This window comes from Pseudoliparis swirei, chromosome 18 (assembly GCF_029220125.1).
Source record: "Pseudoliparis swirei isolate HS2019 ecotype Mariana Trench chromosome 18, NWPU_hadal_v1, whole genome shotgun sequence".
Lineage (NCBI taxonomy): Eukaryota > Metazoa > Chordata > Actinopteri > Perciformes > Liparidae > Pseudoliparis > Pseudoliparis swirei.
In genome coordinates this window covers 20,397,258-20,416,535 of record NC_079405.1, presented here as the reverse complement: position 1 = coordinate 20,416,535, position 19,278 = coordinate 20,397,258, and the positions used below count along the sequence as shown (strand labels likewise).

The following is a 19,278-nucleotide window of genomic DNA, read 5'->3' as shown; positions in this document are numbered from 1 at the left end:
CCAGACATGACGCTTGGCATTCAGGCCAAAGAGTTCAATCTTTGTTTCATCAGACCAGAGAATTTTGTTTCTGAGAGTCCTTCAGGTGCTTTTTTGAAAACTCTAGGCGGGCTGTCATGTGCTTTTTACTGAGGAGTGGCTTCCATCCGGCCACTCTACCAAACAGGCCTGATTTGTGGAGTGCTGCAGAGATGGTTGTCCTTCTGGAAGGTTTTCCTCTCTTCATAGAACAACGCTGGAGCTCTGTCAGGGACCATCGGGTTCCTGGTCACCTCCCTGACTAAGGCCCTTCTCCCCCGATCGCTCAGTCTGGCTGGGCGGCCAACTCTAGGAAGAGACCTGGTGGTTCCAAACTTCTTCCATTTCCAGATGATGGAGGCCACTGTGCTCATTGGGACTTTCAATGCTGCAGAAATCTTTCTGTACCCTTCGCCAGATGTGTGCCTCGATAGAATTCTGTCTCGGAGGTCTCTAGATAATTCCTTGAACTTCATGGCTTGGTTTATGCTCTGATATGCACTGTCAACTGTGATACCTTATATAGACAGGTGTGTGCCTTTCTCAATCAACTGAATTTAGCACAGGTGGACTCCAATCAAACATCTCAAGGATGATCAGTGGAAACAGGATGCACCCGAGCTAAATTTTGAGTGTCATGGCAAAGGCTGTGAATACTTATGCACATGTTATGTTTTCGTTCTTTATTTTTAATAAATGTGCAAAAATGTGCAAAAAACAGTTTTCACTTTGTCATTATGGGTTGTTGTGTGTAGAATGTTGAGGAAAATAATGAATTTAATCCATTTTGGAATAAGGCTGTAACATAACAAAATGTGGAAAAAGTGAAGCGCTGTGAATACTTTCCCTATGCACTGTATATAAATCCAAGCTAACGAAAACACAACAATACTTTTTTGTTGTTCCATTAAAGATAACCCCGTACAGCACTCATGAAAAGGACACTTATCTATAGAGACCAAAATCGAGGAACTGCAGTTATTTTGGAACTTTCACATTGGCTTAATTTATTTAACATGGAAATTGCTTTTTGTACCTCATACAGCATTACTAGTATTGTCACACTATTCCACTGCAGGTAGCAGTATCACATCAACATTCGCTACAATGCAACATTGAGGTGGGATTCTTTATGTTGGTCCACATGGCTCCTTTGAACCCAGTTAATTTATTCTTCTGTACTTAAGGTGAGTGCTCCATAGACAATAAGTGAGGACGCAAAGGGAAATTAATGCTAAATAGATTAAATGTTATCACTATGACTGATCCTTATTCTTGGATACAGCATATGACCAGGTATATGATTACACAACCCTGTGTCACGAAAATTACGTCCCCTAGAACTAAAACGCAAATTAAAATTACGTTTGACTGAAACGCATTTCTTCCCAGATAACGTTTATATTTGACGTATTACAAATACGTCTCTAATCAACATATCTCTGCCGTTTGTTGTCTCGCTTTTCTACAATGCTGTTATTAATTGGAAAAAGCGTACTCTAGTCTTATTTTTTTATTATTTTATATAGTATATCGTCTGAGTATTATGAGAGCAAAAGGCATGTTTACTTCTCATAAAACAAAAAAAACAGTTAGCTTGTAAAAAGGCGAAAAATCGGGAAAATAATTTGGGAATCGTTAAAAAACATGATTTAAAAAGAAATAATGGAGCTATGAACTTGTTTTTCGGTCCATCTGTTCCTGGGACATGTGAGCCTTGTTCGAGGAAGGCACAGTCTCCCTGCAATGGTAGTATCTACCCGAAAAAAACAGGGATTGGATCAGGGAGATTCGCCTACCTTCGACAACGTCAGTGACTAGCCGGAACCAAACAAAAACTAACGCAAGGACACAAAAGCAATGCAATGAAAATTACTTGACCACAATCTTGTGGGTAAAAATGACCCGACAATACTGTTCTAGGGTTTTAAGAAGTATTTTCACCTAAACTGATTCATACAACTTTCCTTCATTGGGGATTCCCAAGTGAACTCATACGTAATTAGGTCGAAGGTCAAACGAAAGACGCAAGTCGGGATTGGGGCTATCCCTACGTGCACTAACGTGTTTATGTTAGCCTGCTCTCTGTAGGAAGCAGTCAACCAGCTCACTTTTAGCCAACCAGCTAACTAAAATTCAAGCATGTCTTCAAGACATAAAAACATGGATGACCTGCAACTTCTTGATGTTAAACTCTAACAAAACTGAAGTTATTTTACTTGGCCCTGAACACCTTAGAGATCAATCATCTGGTGATGTGGTTTCTGTAGATGGCATTGCCCTGGCATCCAACACCACTGTAAAGAATCTCGGCGTTATCTTTTATCAGGACTTGTCCTTTCACTCTCACGTGAAGCAAATCTCAAGGACTGCATTTTTTCATCTACGTAATAATTTAAAAAATCAGACACGTTTTGTCTCAAAAAGATGCAGAAAAACTGGTTCATGCGTTTGTTACTTCTAGACTAGATTACTGCAACTCCTTATTATCAGGGTACGTTAATAAGTCTCTTAGGTCCCTCCAGTTGATCCAGAATGCTGCAGCTCGTGTACTCACTAAAACTAAGAAAAGAGATCACATTACTCCTGCATTAGCTGCTCTGCACTGGATCCCCATAAAATCAAAAATCACATTTACAATTCTTCTCCTAATCTACAAAACCTTGACGTTTTGCACCATCATACCTTAAAGAGCTTGTAGTACCATATTGCCCCACTAGAGAGCTGCGCTCACTAAATGCAGGGCTACTTGTGGTTCCTAGAGTCTTAAAAAGTAAGATGGGAGCCAAAGGCTTCAGTTATCAAGCTCCTCTTTTATGGAACCAGCTTCCACCTTCAGTCCGGGAGGCAGACACAGTCCCCTCATTTAAGAGGAGACTTAAGACTTTCCTCTTTGACAGAGCTTATAGTTAGGGCTGAATCAGGTTCACCTGGTCCAGCCCCTTGATATGCTGCTATAGGCTTATAGGCTGCTGGGGGACGTTTTAGGATACACTGACCACCTATCTCCTCTTTTCTTTCTACTTATGGATGCATTTTTTTCATCTCTCTATTACACAATACTAACTCCTCTCCAGAGTCCTTGTGACTTCACGTCTCATAGGGTCCATTGGACCTGGCTGGGTCTGATGCCATGGCCGCTGATACCCCGCCCACTCATCCTCTCTACCTCCATCTGCCTGATGGATCATGGAGGTCTGGATCGTGGTCCATGACTACTACCAACTATTCATACACTCTGTCATACTCATTTAATGTGTTGTAACTCTGTAATGATTCCTTCTGTACACATGACATCTATTGCATCTGTCCATCTGGGGAGAGGGATCCTCCTCCGTTTACTTTGTGTTTTATTTGGGCTTTGACTACATGTTTAGTGATTTGATTTTATGATTAACTTGTAAATGTATTGTAATAAAGTGCTAATGATAGATTTAAGCTATATGTGCCCTTTAAGAAAGAGACAATGTTGTGATTAATGTTCTGATTAATGTCCTCATGTATATATCAATGTCATCTAATTAATGTGTACACTCGTAAGAGCTTATTTTTGTTTTTTTATTTATGATGATTTCTGGAAATAAAATGGAAAAAGAGAAACTCTTAAATTGATGTTTGTCAACAAGGCTCATGGTTGAACATTAATAGAGGCAATTCTGGAAACATCAGTACACTTCACGATTGTCCGGCTGGGGTCCGTTACACCACTTGATTCTACCCACAATAGCACACAGATCTGTAATGTTATTTTGGGTGCATTCCCGATCTTTGGGGATTAATGTCATTGCATGCCTTGACAAGCTATTGTGTGCAACAATCCTGTTGCCAAACTGCAAGTGCACTCATATTTGCGCACTCAGTCACGTTTTGAGCTTTCCTTTACATGGTTTGTATACCTCATAAACTTGCAGGAACCAGTTTAAACAAAGTCCTCCGTAGATGCATGCAATATATTCAAGTTATCAAGTTATTCAGTCCCCCATATTACACCAATTGATTTTGATAATAAAATTCCACAACTATCATTGACGTCTTTGTTATACGTAAGCTCCGACAACTTCACTGAACAAAGTCTGTAGGATTGCTTTCATACTGTGAATTAGTGTGCAACGTTCTTGCCTTGCACTACCATCTTTGAATCTGGACTGAACCCAAAAGAAGGGCAGCCAAGATCACTAGATAAAACCTCTGTTTTATGATAGTGTGTGATACTTTTTATTTTTGTTCTGTTATATATCAAGTTATATTCTCTTTGTTTGCGGGGAATTCATCCCACAGTGTTGCGTCTAGTGATACATCAGTTTGGCAGTTTTAATTATCTCTTTGAAGGTTGTCATTTCAGGGAGACGCATACATCCAGTTGGGATAGTTCCTTTCATTAATTAATAATCTCCTTTTGAGTGCAGTATTGGTACTAGGCTAATAATGTTGTCTGGATACTCAACATTCAAGTCTCATCATAGTCTGACTAAATATCTACGAAAACAACCACTGTGTGCTCAAAAGGTAACTCATGGGCATCCAAGAGCTAGCTTTGTATGAGTAGTAACATCACTGATCATAGAGAGTAAAATTGAACAACTTAATTAATGCCTGATTCTACATGTGTGTCACAGTGTAAAAAAGCATGTTGCCATTGCCAGTGACGTGTAGTGAAGTTCATGGCTGGTGAGGCACCGACTCTTTCAGAGCTGGGTCTTAGGTGCTTCCGCCGATTTGTAGAAAGACAAGATACCTATCTTACGAGCCAGCCATCCGACTCCCAGGAGAATCTGCCACCATAACAAAAAACAATCACCATTTTCTTTTGTACTAGTCAAATGACCATGGAGAACAGTTTAAAGTCTGTACTCCTATTCTATTTAATGCTAATTCTATGTCCACTACATATATGGAGAATTGGTCCTTCAATCAGAGGATCGGCAGTTCGATCCCCGGCTCCGCTCGCCCATATCACTGTGTCCTTGGGCAAGAAATGTAATGTAGTTTTGTCTATGGTGTGTGAATGTGTGTGAATGTTAGTTACTGCTGACAGGTGGCTCCTCCCATAGTTGTGAATGGGTGAATGATGTCATGTAATGTTAAAACCCTTTAAGTGGTCGAACGTGTTAAGGGTGAGCAAGGCGTGAACCCAAAAGCAGCACAAGGAGTTCTTTCAAATAAAAAGGTTTCTTTTATTTTGCACTGAGCAGAACCAAAGTCTGGCAACAGGAGAGAAACAAAAACGATCCGACAACATCAAGGGGTAAGGCCACAGTTTAAATAGGCATCGTCCTAATTGATGATCAGTCCCAGCTGCTCCGGAAATCACCGCCCAGGGGAGGGAGGAGACAGCCACACCTTCTTGGTAAACACTAGACAGACGGGGTAAAACACACAGGAGACAGAAGGACAGGGAAACAGAGGAAACACAGGGAAACTCTGTTTTGTGTTGATGACAACATGACAGTACTCCCCCCTCAACAAGAGCCTCCAGGCGAATCTTAGCTTGACAGGGTGCGTCTTCCGAAAATCCCGGATCATTTCAGCATCCAAGATGCGGGAACGGGGTTCCCAGGACCTTTCCTCTGGGCCGTATCCCTCCCAATCCACCAAATACTGAAAGCCCCGGCCTCGTCGTCTGAAATCCAGTAGTCGTTTGACTGTATATGCTGGGTGGTTGTCAATGACCCGGGCGGGAGGAGGGGGATTGGCTGGAGGGGCCAAAGGACTGGTGAGGACCGGTTTCAAACGGGAGACATAAAAGGATGGGTGAACCCGGAGAGCCTTGGGAAGGATGAGTCTGACAGTGGAGGGGTTAAGGATGCTCTCAATCACAAACGGTCAGATGAAACATGGTGCCAACTTTCTAGAGTCAACCTTCAATGGAATGTCTCTTGAAGATAACCAAACTTTCTGACCTGGAGTGTAGTCTGGTGCCTGGGTCCGCTGACGATCAGCAGTCCTCCTGTTTCTCTCGGTTGTCTTTAACAGCACTGCCCTGGTGTCCCTCCGAATCTTGCGACAGCGTCGAAGATGATGTTGCACCGATGGAACAGCCAACTCCTCCTTCTGTGCCGGGAACAGTGGAGGCTGATAGCCTAATGAAACCTCAAATGGAGAAACACCTGTGGCAGAGGAGGAGAGTGAGTTGTGTGCATATTCTATCCAATTTAGGCGAGTGTTCCAGGAAGTAGGATTTGAAGCAGCAACACAGCGTATGGCGGACTCCTGATCCTGATTTGCTCTCAGTCTGTCCATTAGTCTGTGGATGGAAACTAGACGACAGACTGACAGTAGCTCCCAGAGCGTGGCAGAATGATTTCCAAACTTGTGAGATGAACTGAGGGCCACGGTCTGAGACGATGTTCAATGGAATGCCATGAAGGCGGAAGACATGATTTGTCAAGAGGACTGCAGTTTCGCGAGCTGAAGGAAGCTTGGGAAGGCCCACGAAGTGGGCGGCTTTGAAGAACCGGTCTACAATGGTAAGTACAGTGGTCATACCATCAGATACGGGCAGACCAGTGACAAAGTCCACACCGATGTGAGACCAAGGACAGCCAGGCGTTGGTAAGGGACGGAGCAACCCTATCGGTGGTTGATGAGAGGCTTTACCCCGGGCACAAACAGAGCAGGCAAGGATGTATTCCTTAGTGTTGCTACCCATGCTGGGCCACCAGAAGTGTCGTCTGAGGAGTGGCAACGTCCGACTAACCACTGGGTGACAAGCAAACCGAGAGTTAGGTCCCCATTGCAGGACCTGAGAGCGGGAAGCCTCCGGAACAAATAGCCAGTTTACAGGTCCTATGCCAGGATATGGTTCCTCCTGTTGCGCCTCCCGGACCGCTGAATCAACTCCCAGGTTAGAGCTCCCACCACCAATGATGCCGGCAGAATGGTGTCTGACACACTCGGGGTCTCCTCAAAGGCAAACTGGCGAGATAGGGCATCAGGCTTGATGTTCTTTGAACCAGGGCGATAAGTGATGGTAAAGTTGAAGCAGCCAAAAAATAATTCCCACCGGGCCTGACGGGAATTCAGCCGTCTAGCTGACTGGCTGTAGGCCAGATTCTTGTGGTCTGTCCACACGATGAAAGAAATATCCGATCCCTCCAGCCAGTGTCTCCAGTCCTCCAGAGCCAACTTCACCACCAATAGCTCGCGGTTACCCACATCATAGTTGCTCTCTGCTGGAGACAAGTGTCGAAAAAAGAAAGCACATGGGTGCAATTTCTGACCAGGTCCAGAGTGTTGAGAGAGCACAGCCCCCACCCCAATGTCTGACGCATCAACCTCAAATTCCGCGTAGAGTCGGGTTGCACCATAATTGGTGCGGAAGTGAAGCGGTCCTTTAATAAGGCAAAAGCTTGATCCGCATCAGCAGACCACCAGAAAGGAACAGCAGGAGAGGTGAGTCTGGTCAAGGGGGCCGCAATCCTACTGTAATCCCAGATAAACAGACTGTAAAAGTTGGTGAACCCAAGGAACCGTTGTAACATCTTCCTGGAGGAGGGTTCGGGCCACTCTGCCACCGCTTTGATCTTCTCCGGGTCGGTCCTCACCTGCCCACTCTCGACGATGTAGACGAGGAATCCAACCGAGTTGACATGAAACTCGCATTTCTCCGCTTTCACGAACAACTTGTTCTCAAACAGTCTCTGGAGTACTTGGCAGACATGATGTTGATGTTCTGAGAGGTTGCGGGAAAAAATAAAAATGTCCAAGATACACAAAGACAACGCTGTTCAAAAAATCATTCACCAGTGCTTGAAAAACTGCAGGTGCATTTGTTAGTCCGAAAGGCATTACCAGGTATTCAAAGTGGTCCAGTGGTTTATTGAAGGCCGTCTTCCATTCGTCTCCCTTACGAATTCGTACAAAATGGTATGCATTCCTTAGGTTCAGTTTGCTGAAGTTAGTGGCTCCCTATAAAGGTTCGAACACAGAACTGATTAATGGCAGAGGGTACTTATTCTAAACAGTGATGTTGTTTAAGCCACGGAAGTCTATACAAGGGTGGAGAGACTTGTCTTTCTTGCTGACAAAGAAAAACCCTGCCCCTAAAGGCGAGTAGGATGTTCTGATAATGCCAGCAGCCAGTGAGTCATCAATGTATGTCTCCATTGTCTCTCTTTCTGGTCGTGACAAGTTATACAAGCGACTCAAGGGAAAAGTGGAACCTGGTAGCAACTCGATAGCACAGTCGTAAGGGCGATGGGGTGGCAAAGAGAGGGCCCTCTCCTTGCTGAATACCTCACCAAGGTCATGATACTCCGTAGGCACACCTGACAGATCCAGCACAGCAGATCTTGGGGGGGCAACGCTGACCTCTATTGGGGGCAAGGCAGACTGCAGGCAGGATGAATGACAGAAACTACTCCATTCAATGATCCTACTTGTGGTCCAGTCAATGTGAGAGTTATGTTCCTTCAGCCATGGATGTCCGAGAACTAAAGGGGTCTTAGGGGCGGAAAAAACAAAATACTGAATTAACTCACGGTGGTTACCAGACATATGAGACAGGGGCTCAGTACGGTGAGTGACCAAAACTAGAGACTTGCCGTCTAATGCACAAACTCTCACTGGAGGATCCAGAGGCTCAGTTCTGATGCCCGCCTGGGAAACTACCTCAGTGTCCAGAAAACTTTGCTCAGAACTGGAGTCAATCAAAGCAAATGAAGAGTATGATGTTCATTTTTTTGTTACTCAGGTGTTGTGGGTCTGTTGGACCCGCTGTATTTTTGGGCTTTTAATTCAACACAATCAAACAATTTGATGTTAAAATACTAAACAGATATTTTCTTCATCCCAATTACGAGCAATATAAACAGCAAATATGGTTAATATTTTCCCTTTAATTTTGTTATAACACATTTACGAATTAAAGTGCTACTTGTTTTGTTTTTTTCCATCAAGATATGAGTGGACAATGTTCAACAAATTAAGCAAGGTTGTTCATAACTATTGACTTTTATTTATTTGAATTGAATTTCATTTGTAATCAGGTAATTTTACATAGCACAAGACACAATTTACATTACACATTGAACACATTACATTGTTGAACACATTGCCTTTTCATACCAGCCTATTCAACACATGAGTGGCAGAGTTTTACTGTGTGTGTGTTGCATATGTACTTCTTGCACTTGATGCATGTATATTGCGTCTTTCTGTCCGTCTTGGGTCCACACACTTCGCACCGTTTCTTTTTGTTGCTGCCGGCCGCAACCTAGAATGATGAAAAGATCATGAATTTTACTAAAACCTCTGTCTCGTAAGGTATGAGTGTCAAACATATACTGCAACAGCATCACACACACTTACCTCAGGCTCTGCAGATGGTGGTTCTGTAGGTTGGGTGGATGGGGCACCAGCATTGTTCTCCTGAATCCTCCTCACGGTGGCTGCAGAGGCTGAGGTTCTCGGAACATGCTGTCTTCTTAGGATTTGTGGTTTCACCAGTGCCTTTCCAAGTTCCTCAAGAAAGAGGTGCCTGCTCTGGAGCTTCCCTCTGTTCCACTCTGGGTTCAATGCCATCCAGATGACAAAGGAGTTGTACGCCGAGATGTCCAGCATGTCAAAGAAAATCACCAGTGGCCAGCGTTGGGTCCTCCTCTTGCAACTGTAGGCAGACACCAGCTTGTCCAAGTTGTCTACTCCTCCTTTTGAGGCATTGTAGTCCATAATTATCTCTGGTTTCTGATGCTCCAGGCCACAGATTCTCCCATCCATGTGTAGTGTACTCATTAGTACCACATTTTTGGTTTTCTTTGGCACATATGATACCAGGGATGTGTCAGCCGTGTAGACAAACTTGGACGAGTTGACATGCCTGTTCTTTGTTGGCAGCAATTGAGGTGGGAGCTCAGACCTGTTTTTTCTCATCGTTCCAACCATGGTCACACAGCAGGCCCACTCACATACAAATGCGCGCGAACACACACACACACACACTTACAGCAGGCCCAGACATGAGGAGGACAGACTGAAGGTACACAGGACCAACAATTTCCACACTTTTATTAGCCCGGGTCCAGTGGACCCGAACACCCTGTATGTAATACAAATGTGTAGGGGGGGGTTACGGTTTGCTGTCGATGAAAATTGTGTCTGATATATGTTCTTCGCAGAAAATTAGCCAAGGCCAATAAGTCTGAATTTTTGTTTTGATGAAAAATGAAAACGGGTCCCACAGACCCGAATACCATACAAGGGTTAAGACAAAGTCTGGCTGGGACTTCAATTCTGGATCTGGATTTGCAGGAGTCTTCTGATGTGCTCGCCAGGACCCCCACGGCTACTGGTGAGCCCTGTCTCTTGGGCAGAGCGGACACGCAGCAAGAACATGTCCAATCCTACCACAATAGATGCACTCACCCGATCTGGTCCTTCTCTGGTGTTGAGAGTGAGTGAGTGAAGCTCGGCCAAACTGCACGGGCTCCTCAGGCTGCACCGAGGAACAGGGGTTTGAGTCATGGGCATTAGAGAAACCGGAGAGAAGTCTCACAAAAGGTGGGGTGGTATGGACGCTCCCAGAAGGCTGGGAAGGGTAGTTCCTCTCCCGACGTCTCTCTCGAATACGATCATCTAACTTGATCGCCAGATTAATCCCCATGTCCAGTGAATCGGACACGTCATGAACCGCGAATTCATCCTTGAGTTGCTCAGACAAACCGTGTCGAAAAACTCCTCGTAGAGCTTGTCCCCCCCCTATCCGGACCCCGCTGCCACAATCCGGAACTCCACAGAGTAATCTGCAACACCCCTTTGGTTCTGTCTTAAATTATGCAAACGTTTAGAAGTATCTTCAGCACAAACAGGATGGTCAAAAACTTGTTTCAGTTCACTCATGAAACAGACAAAGGTAAACACACTGATTCCTCCATCTCCCAACACGGACTCCACCCAGTCTAATGCTCTTCCTCTTAGTAGTCCCGTAACATAAGATATTTTAGCCTCATCGGACGCGAAAGTGACCGGTTGGCGAGAAAACTCCAGTGGAGCACTGGAGTAGGAATCCTCTGCACCTCCCCAGATCTCCAGCATCAGGTTCAAGAGGTGAAACAGGTGATTCCTTGATTACTTGAGGCGGATGAGGCAGAGCAGGGGATGGAGCTGATTGACTGCCGACAGTCCCCAATAATCCTCGAATCTCCGACACTTGGTTTCTGATAGTTTTCTGGTCATACAAAAGCTCTTGTATTAACACCCGGTGTTGTCCTAAAAAATCTTCATGACTGGCACCTACCCTTTGAAGAGCTTCCTTGTCAGCTGTGTCCATTCTCTTTGGCGGATCGTTCTGTAAAGGGTGAGCAAGGCGTGAACCCAGAAGCAGCACAAGGAGTTCTTTCAAATGAAAAGGTTTCTTTTATTTTGCACTGAGCAGAACCAAAGTCTGGCAACAGGGGAGAAACAAAAACCATCCTACAACATCAAGGGGTAAGGCCACAGTTTAAATAGGCATCGTCCTAATTGATGATCGGTCCCATCTGCTCCAGTAATCACTGCCCAGGGGAGGGAGGAGACAGCCACACCTTCTTGGTAAACACGAGACAGACGGGGTAAAACACACAGGAGACAGAAGGACAGGGAAACAGAGGAAACACAGCGAAACTCTGTCTTGTCTTCATGACAAGACAAAAAGACTAGAAAGGTGCTATACAAGTACAGGTCCAAAATGCCTGTCATTATATGCACATTGTAAAAAAAATCTTCTTCTATTGACCCCTTGGTACTCAAATCTGACTCAATAATATGAGTTAATAAGAATTACTTATTCCTATTAATTAACTAATTGGGAATTTCATAATGTATGTATTCTTGCACAGCTTTTTGTGTTAATGTGACAATAAACAATGCATCTAAAAAGCTTATGTAATCAGTAAGATATATATATATATATACATATATATATATATGTATATACTGTATACATATTTATATGCAGAAATATGTGTTTTAACTCAGCAAAATAAGGACAATCATTGTTTGATATTGGTACAAACACTTTAATACTCTGTCAGTCACCAGTGCTGGAAACATGATGCACAGCTCTCCAGTTATACTATATGATAACATGTAGGTTTGAGAAAGTAGTCGATTTCTAATGACTACATAGATTGAAATGACAAGCCAGTCCCAAACCATTTGTGCAAAAGTACTTTAATGCTTTTGTTTGCAACACATAATATCTTTACAACACAAATGATAGAGTCATTTAGGTAAATGATCGTATACACAGAGGATACAAGACACATTTAAGATTTGATTTAATCAGTGTGTTTTGCATCAGGTGTGATACACATTGTCTCCGCTCAGGGCCAGGCGCAGCACATGCAGCTCTGATCAAAGACAGATCCAGTTCCACATTTGTTCACGTGAGTGATGCCACCAGCGCACATGTAGAAGCTCTGCCTGTCATCTGGGTGGGCATACAGGCCGTCGGGTTTGCCGTTGCAGAAGCCAGATCCTGGGGCGTGGGTGGTGATAGTGGTGGTGCTGGTGGTGGTTGGACGGGAGGTTGTGCTAGCACCAGGTACGGGGGTGGTGGGGGCGGTGGTAGGGGGCAGTGGGGGCAGTACTGAATGGGAGGCGAGGACAGGGTTTGAAGCAAAGAAACAAATTAACATTTGGCTCTAACTCGACTATGATTTAAAAAGCTAACACAGACATTACTTCATTATTCAAATTTAAAAAAAACAGAGAGTGTGGCTCACTTTTAAGCCTTACAGTAAGAAGTGGTTCTACAAGCAAAATAACAGTTTGAACATGCATGTTTGTCATTTTGTATATGAAAACGACTGTAGAATGTCATCATGTCATCTATGCTTTACAGGCCCTTAGTACAACGTAATTTGGTAAAAAAGAAAAATACCTGATGCAGATTTAAATAATATAAATTATAAGTGTATATGAATAAACTCATTGGGAATGGTTACTCTGGTATCAAAGATAATTGATCCTGAAGGCATTATAGTAGGGGTAATAATTATTAATCACTTGATCTGTTTGGACCACTGTGTAATGACTTTTAAGTAAACTTCTGCCGAAAAATCCTCAGAACTTACCAATATCAAGAAGTTTGTTGAGATGACCAAGCAGAGGATGGTTACCCTCGCCGCAGAATCGTCCTGCAAAATCATCCAAATCGAGAGCCCACACAAAGGCACCACCAAACTTCTGCTCCTGCAGGTAGCGCACCTATTGGGGCAAAAATGAAAAGTAAACCCGTGTGAATGCTTTGGATTTGCTATGAATATGTCCAATTCTAGAGCTGATATGCCACCTACCTTAGTCTCATAGCTTTCTTTGGTGTCAAATCCAACCCACTCACTGTTCTTGGTGGCATAGGGAACCTTCTGGTCCTCAATCCATTGCAGAGTGGTGCCCTTCATGAATCCACAGATCTAGACCATAGACATCATAAGGTTTGTGTAACTTTGCATTAAATTTGTATTCTGTCTTTCAAGCAGGCCATTAAATGTGAATTGATATACTGTACACCATATACCTTTACAAAGTATGCATTTGATTTAGTGCATACTTTACCTCATAGTAGGCCCAGAATCCTGCTTCACGTGTGAATGGTCCGGCAGATGCAGGACCGCTAGCTGGGGCTCCAACACCAGTGCTTGATGATGTCAGACGGAAGGTACGACCATAAGCAGCAAATCCCATATTGAGCTTCTCAACTGGGGCACCTTTGTCTCTCCAGTACTTCATGGCATAGTCCTACAAAAGTGGATGCAAGAGCTGAAGTAAAACCAAGGGCTAAGTACCCCTAAGTATTTTCCTCTCCAGTACCCAATGTCAATTTACGATGTTAAAGTAGATGAGATCCCCATGGTCCTCGGATCCACGGAACAGTGGGCTGTTGTGTCCAGTGAACCGCTCCCAAGTTCCATGAAAGTCGTAGGTCATCACATTGATGAATTCAAGTTCCCTGGAGATAAGAAAATAAGGACATTTTCATGAAAGAAAACTTTGGAAAACAGTCTTTCTCTTAAGAGGCATACAAGAAAGCACACTCACTTTGCAATCTCAGCAATCTCATATCCAGCATCGATGGTTCCCTTTCCAGCCGACACTGCAGCAGTTACCAGTAGCTGTTTATTGCCGGTGGCCTTGGCCTCAGCTGCGTAGCCAGCAACAAGCTCCTGCAAATAAAGACCAAAGAGGAAATAAGATAGAAGTCAACATGATCTAAACCATAGAACATATAGCGGTGGATTGCAGCTCGAAACTCAAGCCGGATTACCCACCCTGCACAGCAAAGTGAACCTCTGTTTGTCCTCTGGGGGACTTCCACGAGCACCAGGGTACTCCCAGTCCAGATCCAGACCATCAAATCCATGAGTCCTCAGGAATTTGATAGAGGACTGGATGAATTTCTGACGGTTGGCTGCAGAGGACACCATGATGGTGAATCTGCCGGGAAGATTATGCACTGTTTTATTGTTATTTATTAGGCTATATCTCACCTTCATTTTTGCACAGTAAAGACTTAATTGAACTTCCACGATGTTTCAAGAATGTAGTGGTTACTACATGTGATACATTGTGATTTGAAATGTTACTCACTGTTTTGAACCAAAGTTCCATCCACCAACAGCCAGTAGAGTCCTCAGCTGAGGATTTCTGGAAACACAGAGGGTAGGTCATTCCCACCACACTTTCTCCAAGCATGTAGTTCAGACTCAAGTAGTGTGTTTACATTTTACAGGAGGGAACATCTCTGGGCTGGAATCCTTGTTCAAGCAAAGTCCCAATTTCAGAAAGCTCAACTATTGTCACTTACTTGGTCTTGAGGTCATTGAAAGATTTGTAGAGGACGTCATCATTCCACTCGTAGGTAATCAGCTCATTGTTACTGTTGATGATGGAGAAGGCGTAGATCAGGGTGGTGCACAGGAAGGGGTCCACATCTTGTGGCTTATACTTCCCCAAACCAGGTCTGTACTGGGACCAGTTGGTGAAATAACACACCATCTGGGTGGCAGATCCTGGGTTGGAGTAAAGGAACATTAATGAAGCATTGTGTCCAGTAAAGTTAAATGAAACTCTAGATAAAATGTTGCCAGTTGTTTAAAAGGTATTACGACTTACCCAGCTGGCATATCACCAAACATAGGCCTAAAGAATATAGAAAAGAAACAATTAAATAAAGAAAAGCACCAACCAAAAAATAAATTAAAGGTCCAGTGTGTAGGATCTGATGTCCTGTGAAGTTGCAGATTACAACCAATGAGAACCTTCTCCAATGTGCTAATTGTCTAGGAGAACTACAGCGGTCACTTGAAAACGTGAATGTCTCTCCCTAAAGCCAATGTGAGGTTTGTCCTTTCTGAGCTGCTGTAGGAACATGGCAGCCAGGTCTGTGAAGATGACCTGCTCCTTATGTAGATAGAAACGGCTCAATTAAGGTAATGAAAAGACAAAATGTGTTTTTAAAAAAAGAGGAAAATTACTATTATATTTCATTCCAGTCTATATATCCTCCTCTGTGCTACACACAGTTCCTTTCAATTAAGTCAAGTCAATTTAATTTCTATAGCCCAATAAAACACAAATTTGACTCATGAGGCTTGACAATCCCCACAGCATACACAACTCTCTCTCCTTGGGGCCCTTAATTGAGATAAAAACAGGGAAAAAGTGAAAGGAATAGGAAGTGAAACACAGGAAGGATCCCTCTCCGTGGACAGTGAGACAGGAAATAGCCCACCAAATTAGAATTACAGTATGGACAATCAGGATGGCATGATAGCTGTTATAGTATGTTAGTGAAGAGTAATAAAGCACCACATGAACTTAAATACCTGCTAGAAGTGTAAGTCTGGTCATCTTGAATGCACTTCTCACAACACTGGAATACTAGTATACACAAAGTGAGACAGGGTCAATGATAGAACAACAGCAGAAATAAACAATTCACAAGATGATCACTCGTAAAAATGAAAACTCAGAGGCATTGTTTTCCCTTGTAAACTCACCTTGAGACAAGATCAGAGACCCAAATATCCACAGCAAAGTTTGGCCTTTTATACAATCGACTGTGCACAGAGAAAGGAGGAGGCAAGCAGCCTTTGATACATTGGGGTAATAAATATGGTTATTAGAACATGTTTTGATAAGATCCTGCAAAGTCTGAACCATAGGATATGTAGACAATCATTTACTGAGTGTGGCACTGTTCACTGCATGCATTTAACACATGCACCAGTTAAGAATGAAGTCTGTAAATAGATACAAAAATTCCATCTCATCTGATCATAGTCCTGATATTTTAGTTTTGATAAATGTTTCATTGTCACTGTTAACTTACGAGAAGTTAAAACATCACTTTTAAATCAATTAATTAATTACTTTTTAGTGAACTGATAATTCAAAATCAATTACAGTTTCATTTGGCCTGCAAAACCCAGAAACATAGCTGGTTCCGGTTTCATATTATTGAAATGAAATACCTAAATTTGATTTTCAGCATTGCACTGACAACCAGTAATATTGTCACTTTGGGCTCCATGGCTGTCATAGATTTACACATGAGGATTAGTGAATAACATGCACAGTCACCATAAAGTGAACATATTTATAGTCTTGTAGCTGCAGCTAGTGTTAAACATGTCACATTTTAAATGAAACTGGTCAAGAGAAAGGGAAATAAGTAAAAAAATAAAATAATAACTATGCAACCCTTAATGTGTTTTCACTGACCCATGGTAGTAAAAACAAATGCCGTATTTAAAAAAAATGATATGGTTAGGGTTAGGGTTCCAATATTAACAGCTTTGATTACTTTATCTCTATCCTTTGTTGGACTGCCAATGACCATTGCCCATCAAGATGTTCCAAAGCTGGCAGCATGTTTTTTTTATATTCGCTTGTAGATAAGTGTGGAGCATTCTGGGTCACAGTGTGTTGTGATAGTAACAAAAAAGAGAACCAATATCAATAACACTGATTATGAAATAATGTAGTAAAATAGAGAATATGTATGTATGACAAATAAAAAATAAAGAAAAAAATGTTTGTATATTATTGGTTTAATTACATACTGATCTACAGATCTACAGATTTGACTAAATTCCCCATTAACCCATTCATAAGTTTGTCTTTGAATTTACTTCATAAAATAGTTTATTAGGTTATGATAAATTGTCATCCAAAATTGCCAGTACTCAGAGCTCCCTGCTTTGTCTGAGGTTGCGGATTGTAACAAACTGAAACTTCTCCACTGATCCCAGAGTGTAAAATAACTACAATGGCTGAGGTAAAAATATCAAAACTTGAGGCTACTGTCGAAACACGGCATCCAAGCTAACAGAAACACAGCAATACTTATTTTCAGAATTCTTAAGAATATTATGTTCCATCTCTGCAAAAAGATAACCCCGTACAAACCCCCGTACAGCACTCATCTATAGAGACCAAAACCGAGGAACTGCAGTTATTTTAGAACTTACACTTTTTTTTTACACGGAAATTGTTGTTTACATACAGCATTACCAGTAGTGTCACACTATTCCACCACAGCTTGCAGTATCACATCAACATTCGCTTCAATGCACTATTGAAGAAGAAAAAAATATTATATTGTGTGAACAACTACAATTGTAGTGGATAATTGACTGAAATGGGGTCCGATGACCCCATGGGGTCTCATGGGGTCATCGGACCCTATGAGACGACATAGATCCTATCTGCCTGATGGATCATCGAGGTCTGGGTCGTGGAATTCCTGCTACCGACTACGCCACTGCCCTGTTGAGACTCCGCCCACTCCTCCTCTCTACCGCCATCTGCCTGATGGATCGTGGAGGTCTGCATCGTGGAATATGCCTACTATGAACTATTCATACACTCTGTCATATTCATTGAATGTATTTAAACTCTAAATCTGTCCTTCTGTACACATTACATCTATTGCACCTGTCCATCCTGGAGAGGGATCCTCCTCTGTTGCTCTCCTGAAGGTTTCTTCCCTTTTTCCCCCCTGAAGGGTTATTTGGGAGTTTTTCCTGATCCGATGCAAGGTTTTGGGGCAGGGATGTCTATGTGTACAGATTGTAAAGCACTCCGAGACAAATTAGTAATTTGTGAAATTGGGCTATACAAATAAACTGAATTGAATTGCTCACTACTTCTAGTTCCAAGTGCCAAAGGTCATGTGTGATACAGTGAGGAGTAAAGCCAAATATGAGGCAACACAGTCTGGCAGGCGTTCATCAGAGATATACTGTCTAAATAACAAACTATAAATGCAAAGGTCCTCAGGCATAAATGCAAGCGATGCTGAATACAGTTATGTAAGTTCCCCACTGTGACTGCATTATACAAATATGTCATACGTTAGAGGGTAATGTATGACCTATTTGTATAATAGCACAAGAGCAAAAGGTGCATAATTGTGCCATTGAGCTTATTGGGTAACCATTAGCCTACAAGCTCAATAGTACACAAATGCATCATTTGTTATTGGTGAATGAATTTTTCCAGTTTTGTCGCCAAACTAGTCCATGCCATCTTCTCTCTTTAATGGTTGAATTCTGTCTTTGTATGGTGTACACAGCTTACCATGCTTCACTGCGGTTTATTACCAACTGTAAACCTCTGACTCACCACTGTGAGTTATACTCTCAAGTGGATGGCCTGCTCTGGCCACCCGTAGGCGCTGTCATTGGTACACCTTCATTTATAAGGCAATCCTTGGTCTAATCCCAAACTAACTGTGCGTCTCCATCATGCAGAAAAGTGTCTGAAAATACTCTTTGCGTTCTCAGGACTTCCTGATGCTCACTATCCAAAATGCCAGAATGGAAATGGGAAAACTGGCCTTTGTATACACAACTGATAACACTTACTGCTTTTAAATATAACATAAAAGAAATGGAGACTGGTTCCCAAATATTTCAATGTTTCTTCAATAAACTTGATTATGTCACTGTCTCTTAACTTTGAGTTTCTTTTAAATTGTCTGGTTCTGAGTTTTTTGTTTGAAACTATGTTTTTCTTATGTTGCTGCCTATCTTGGCCCGGTCAAACTCAAAAAAGAGATTTTTAATCTCAATGGGATTCACCTGGTTAGATAAAGGTTTAAAAAAAAAAAAAAATGTGTCAAACAAATATTTGATCTGTCATGTTACTTTTATTCAGATAGACAATAATCTCAACATTACAATGTTGCAGCTTTTTATCGTAAATATCTCAGAGGCATTTAGCTTGTTGAGACAGTATACAGATATAAGTCAGAGACAGTCTTGAACTAGGTAACAC

At 42.4% G+C, this 19,278-nt stretch overlaps 1 protein-coding gene across 1 annotated transcript; it reads right to left on the bottom strand.

Moving 5' to 3' along the window:
* Nucleotides 1–12,317: 12,317 nt before the first annotated feature.
* On the bottom strand, nucleotides 12,318–15,846 carry LOC130208480 (acidic mammalian chitinase-like). Its single transcript, XM_056437633.1, has 11 exons — nucleotides 15,822–15,846; nucleotides 15,109–15,135; nucleotides 14,801–15,005; nucleotides 14,584–14,640; nucleotides 14,265–14,430; nucleotides 14,035–14,159; nucleotides 13,822–13,945; nucleotides 13,552–13,734; nucleotides 13,293–13,409; nucleotides 13,071–13,203; nucleotides 12,318–12,583 (listed from the first exon to the last, which is right to left on the bottom strand). The coding sequence occupies exons 1-11, from the start codon at nucleotides 15,844–15,846 to the stop codon at nucleotides 12,318–12,320; spliced, it is 1,428 nt and encodes a 475-aa protein (XP_056293608.1).
* Nucleotides 15,847–19,278: the final 3,432 nt, after the last annotated feature.

What these genes read in the sequence shown, in the direction of transcription:
- LOC130208480 (XM_056437633.1), bottom strand. Translation starts at nt 15,846, where the DNA reads ATGACCAGACTTACACTTCTAGCAG. An exon ending in TGGAACTTTGGTTCAAAACA is followed by an intron (nt 14,431 to 14,583) that starts GTGAGTAACATT and finishes TCTTCCCGGCAG; the next exon opens with ATTCACCATCATGGTGTCCT. An exon ending in GATTCTGGGCCTACTATGAG is followed by an intron (nt 13,410 to 13,551) that starts GTAAAGTATGCA and finishes TCTATGGTCTAG; the next exon opens with ATCTGTGGATTCATGAAGGG.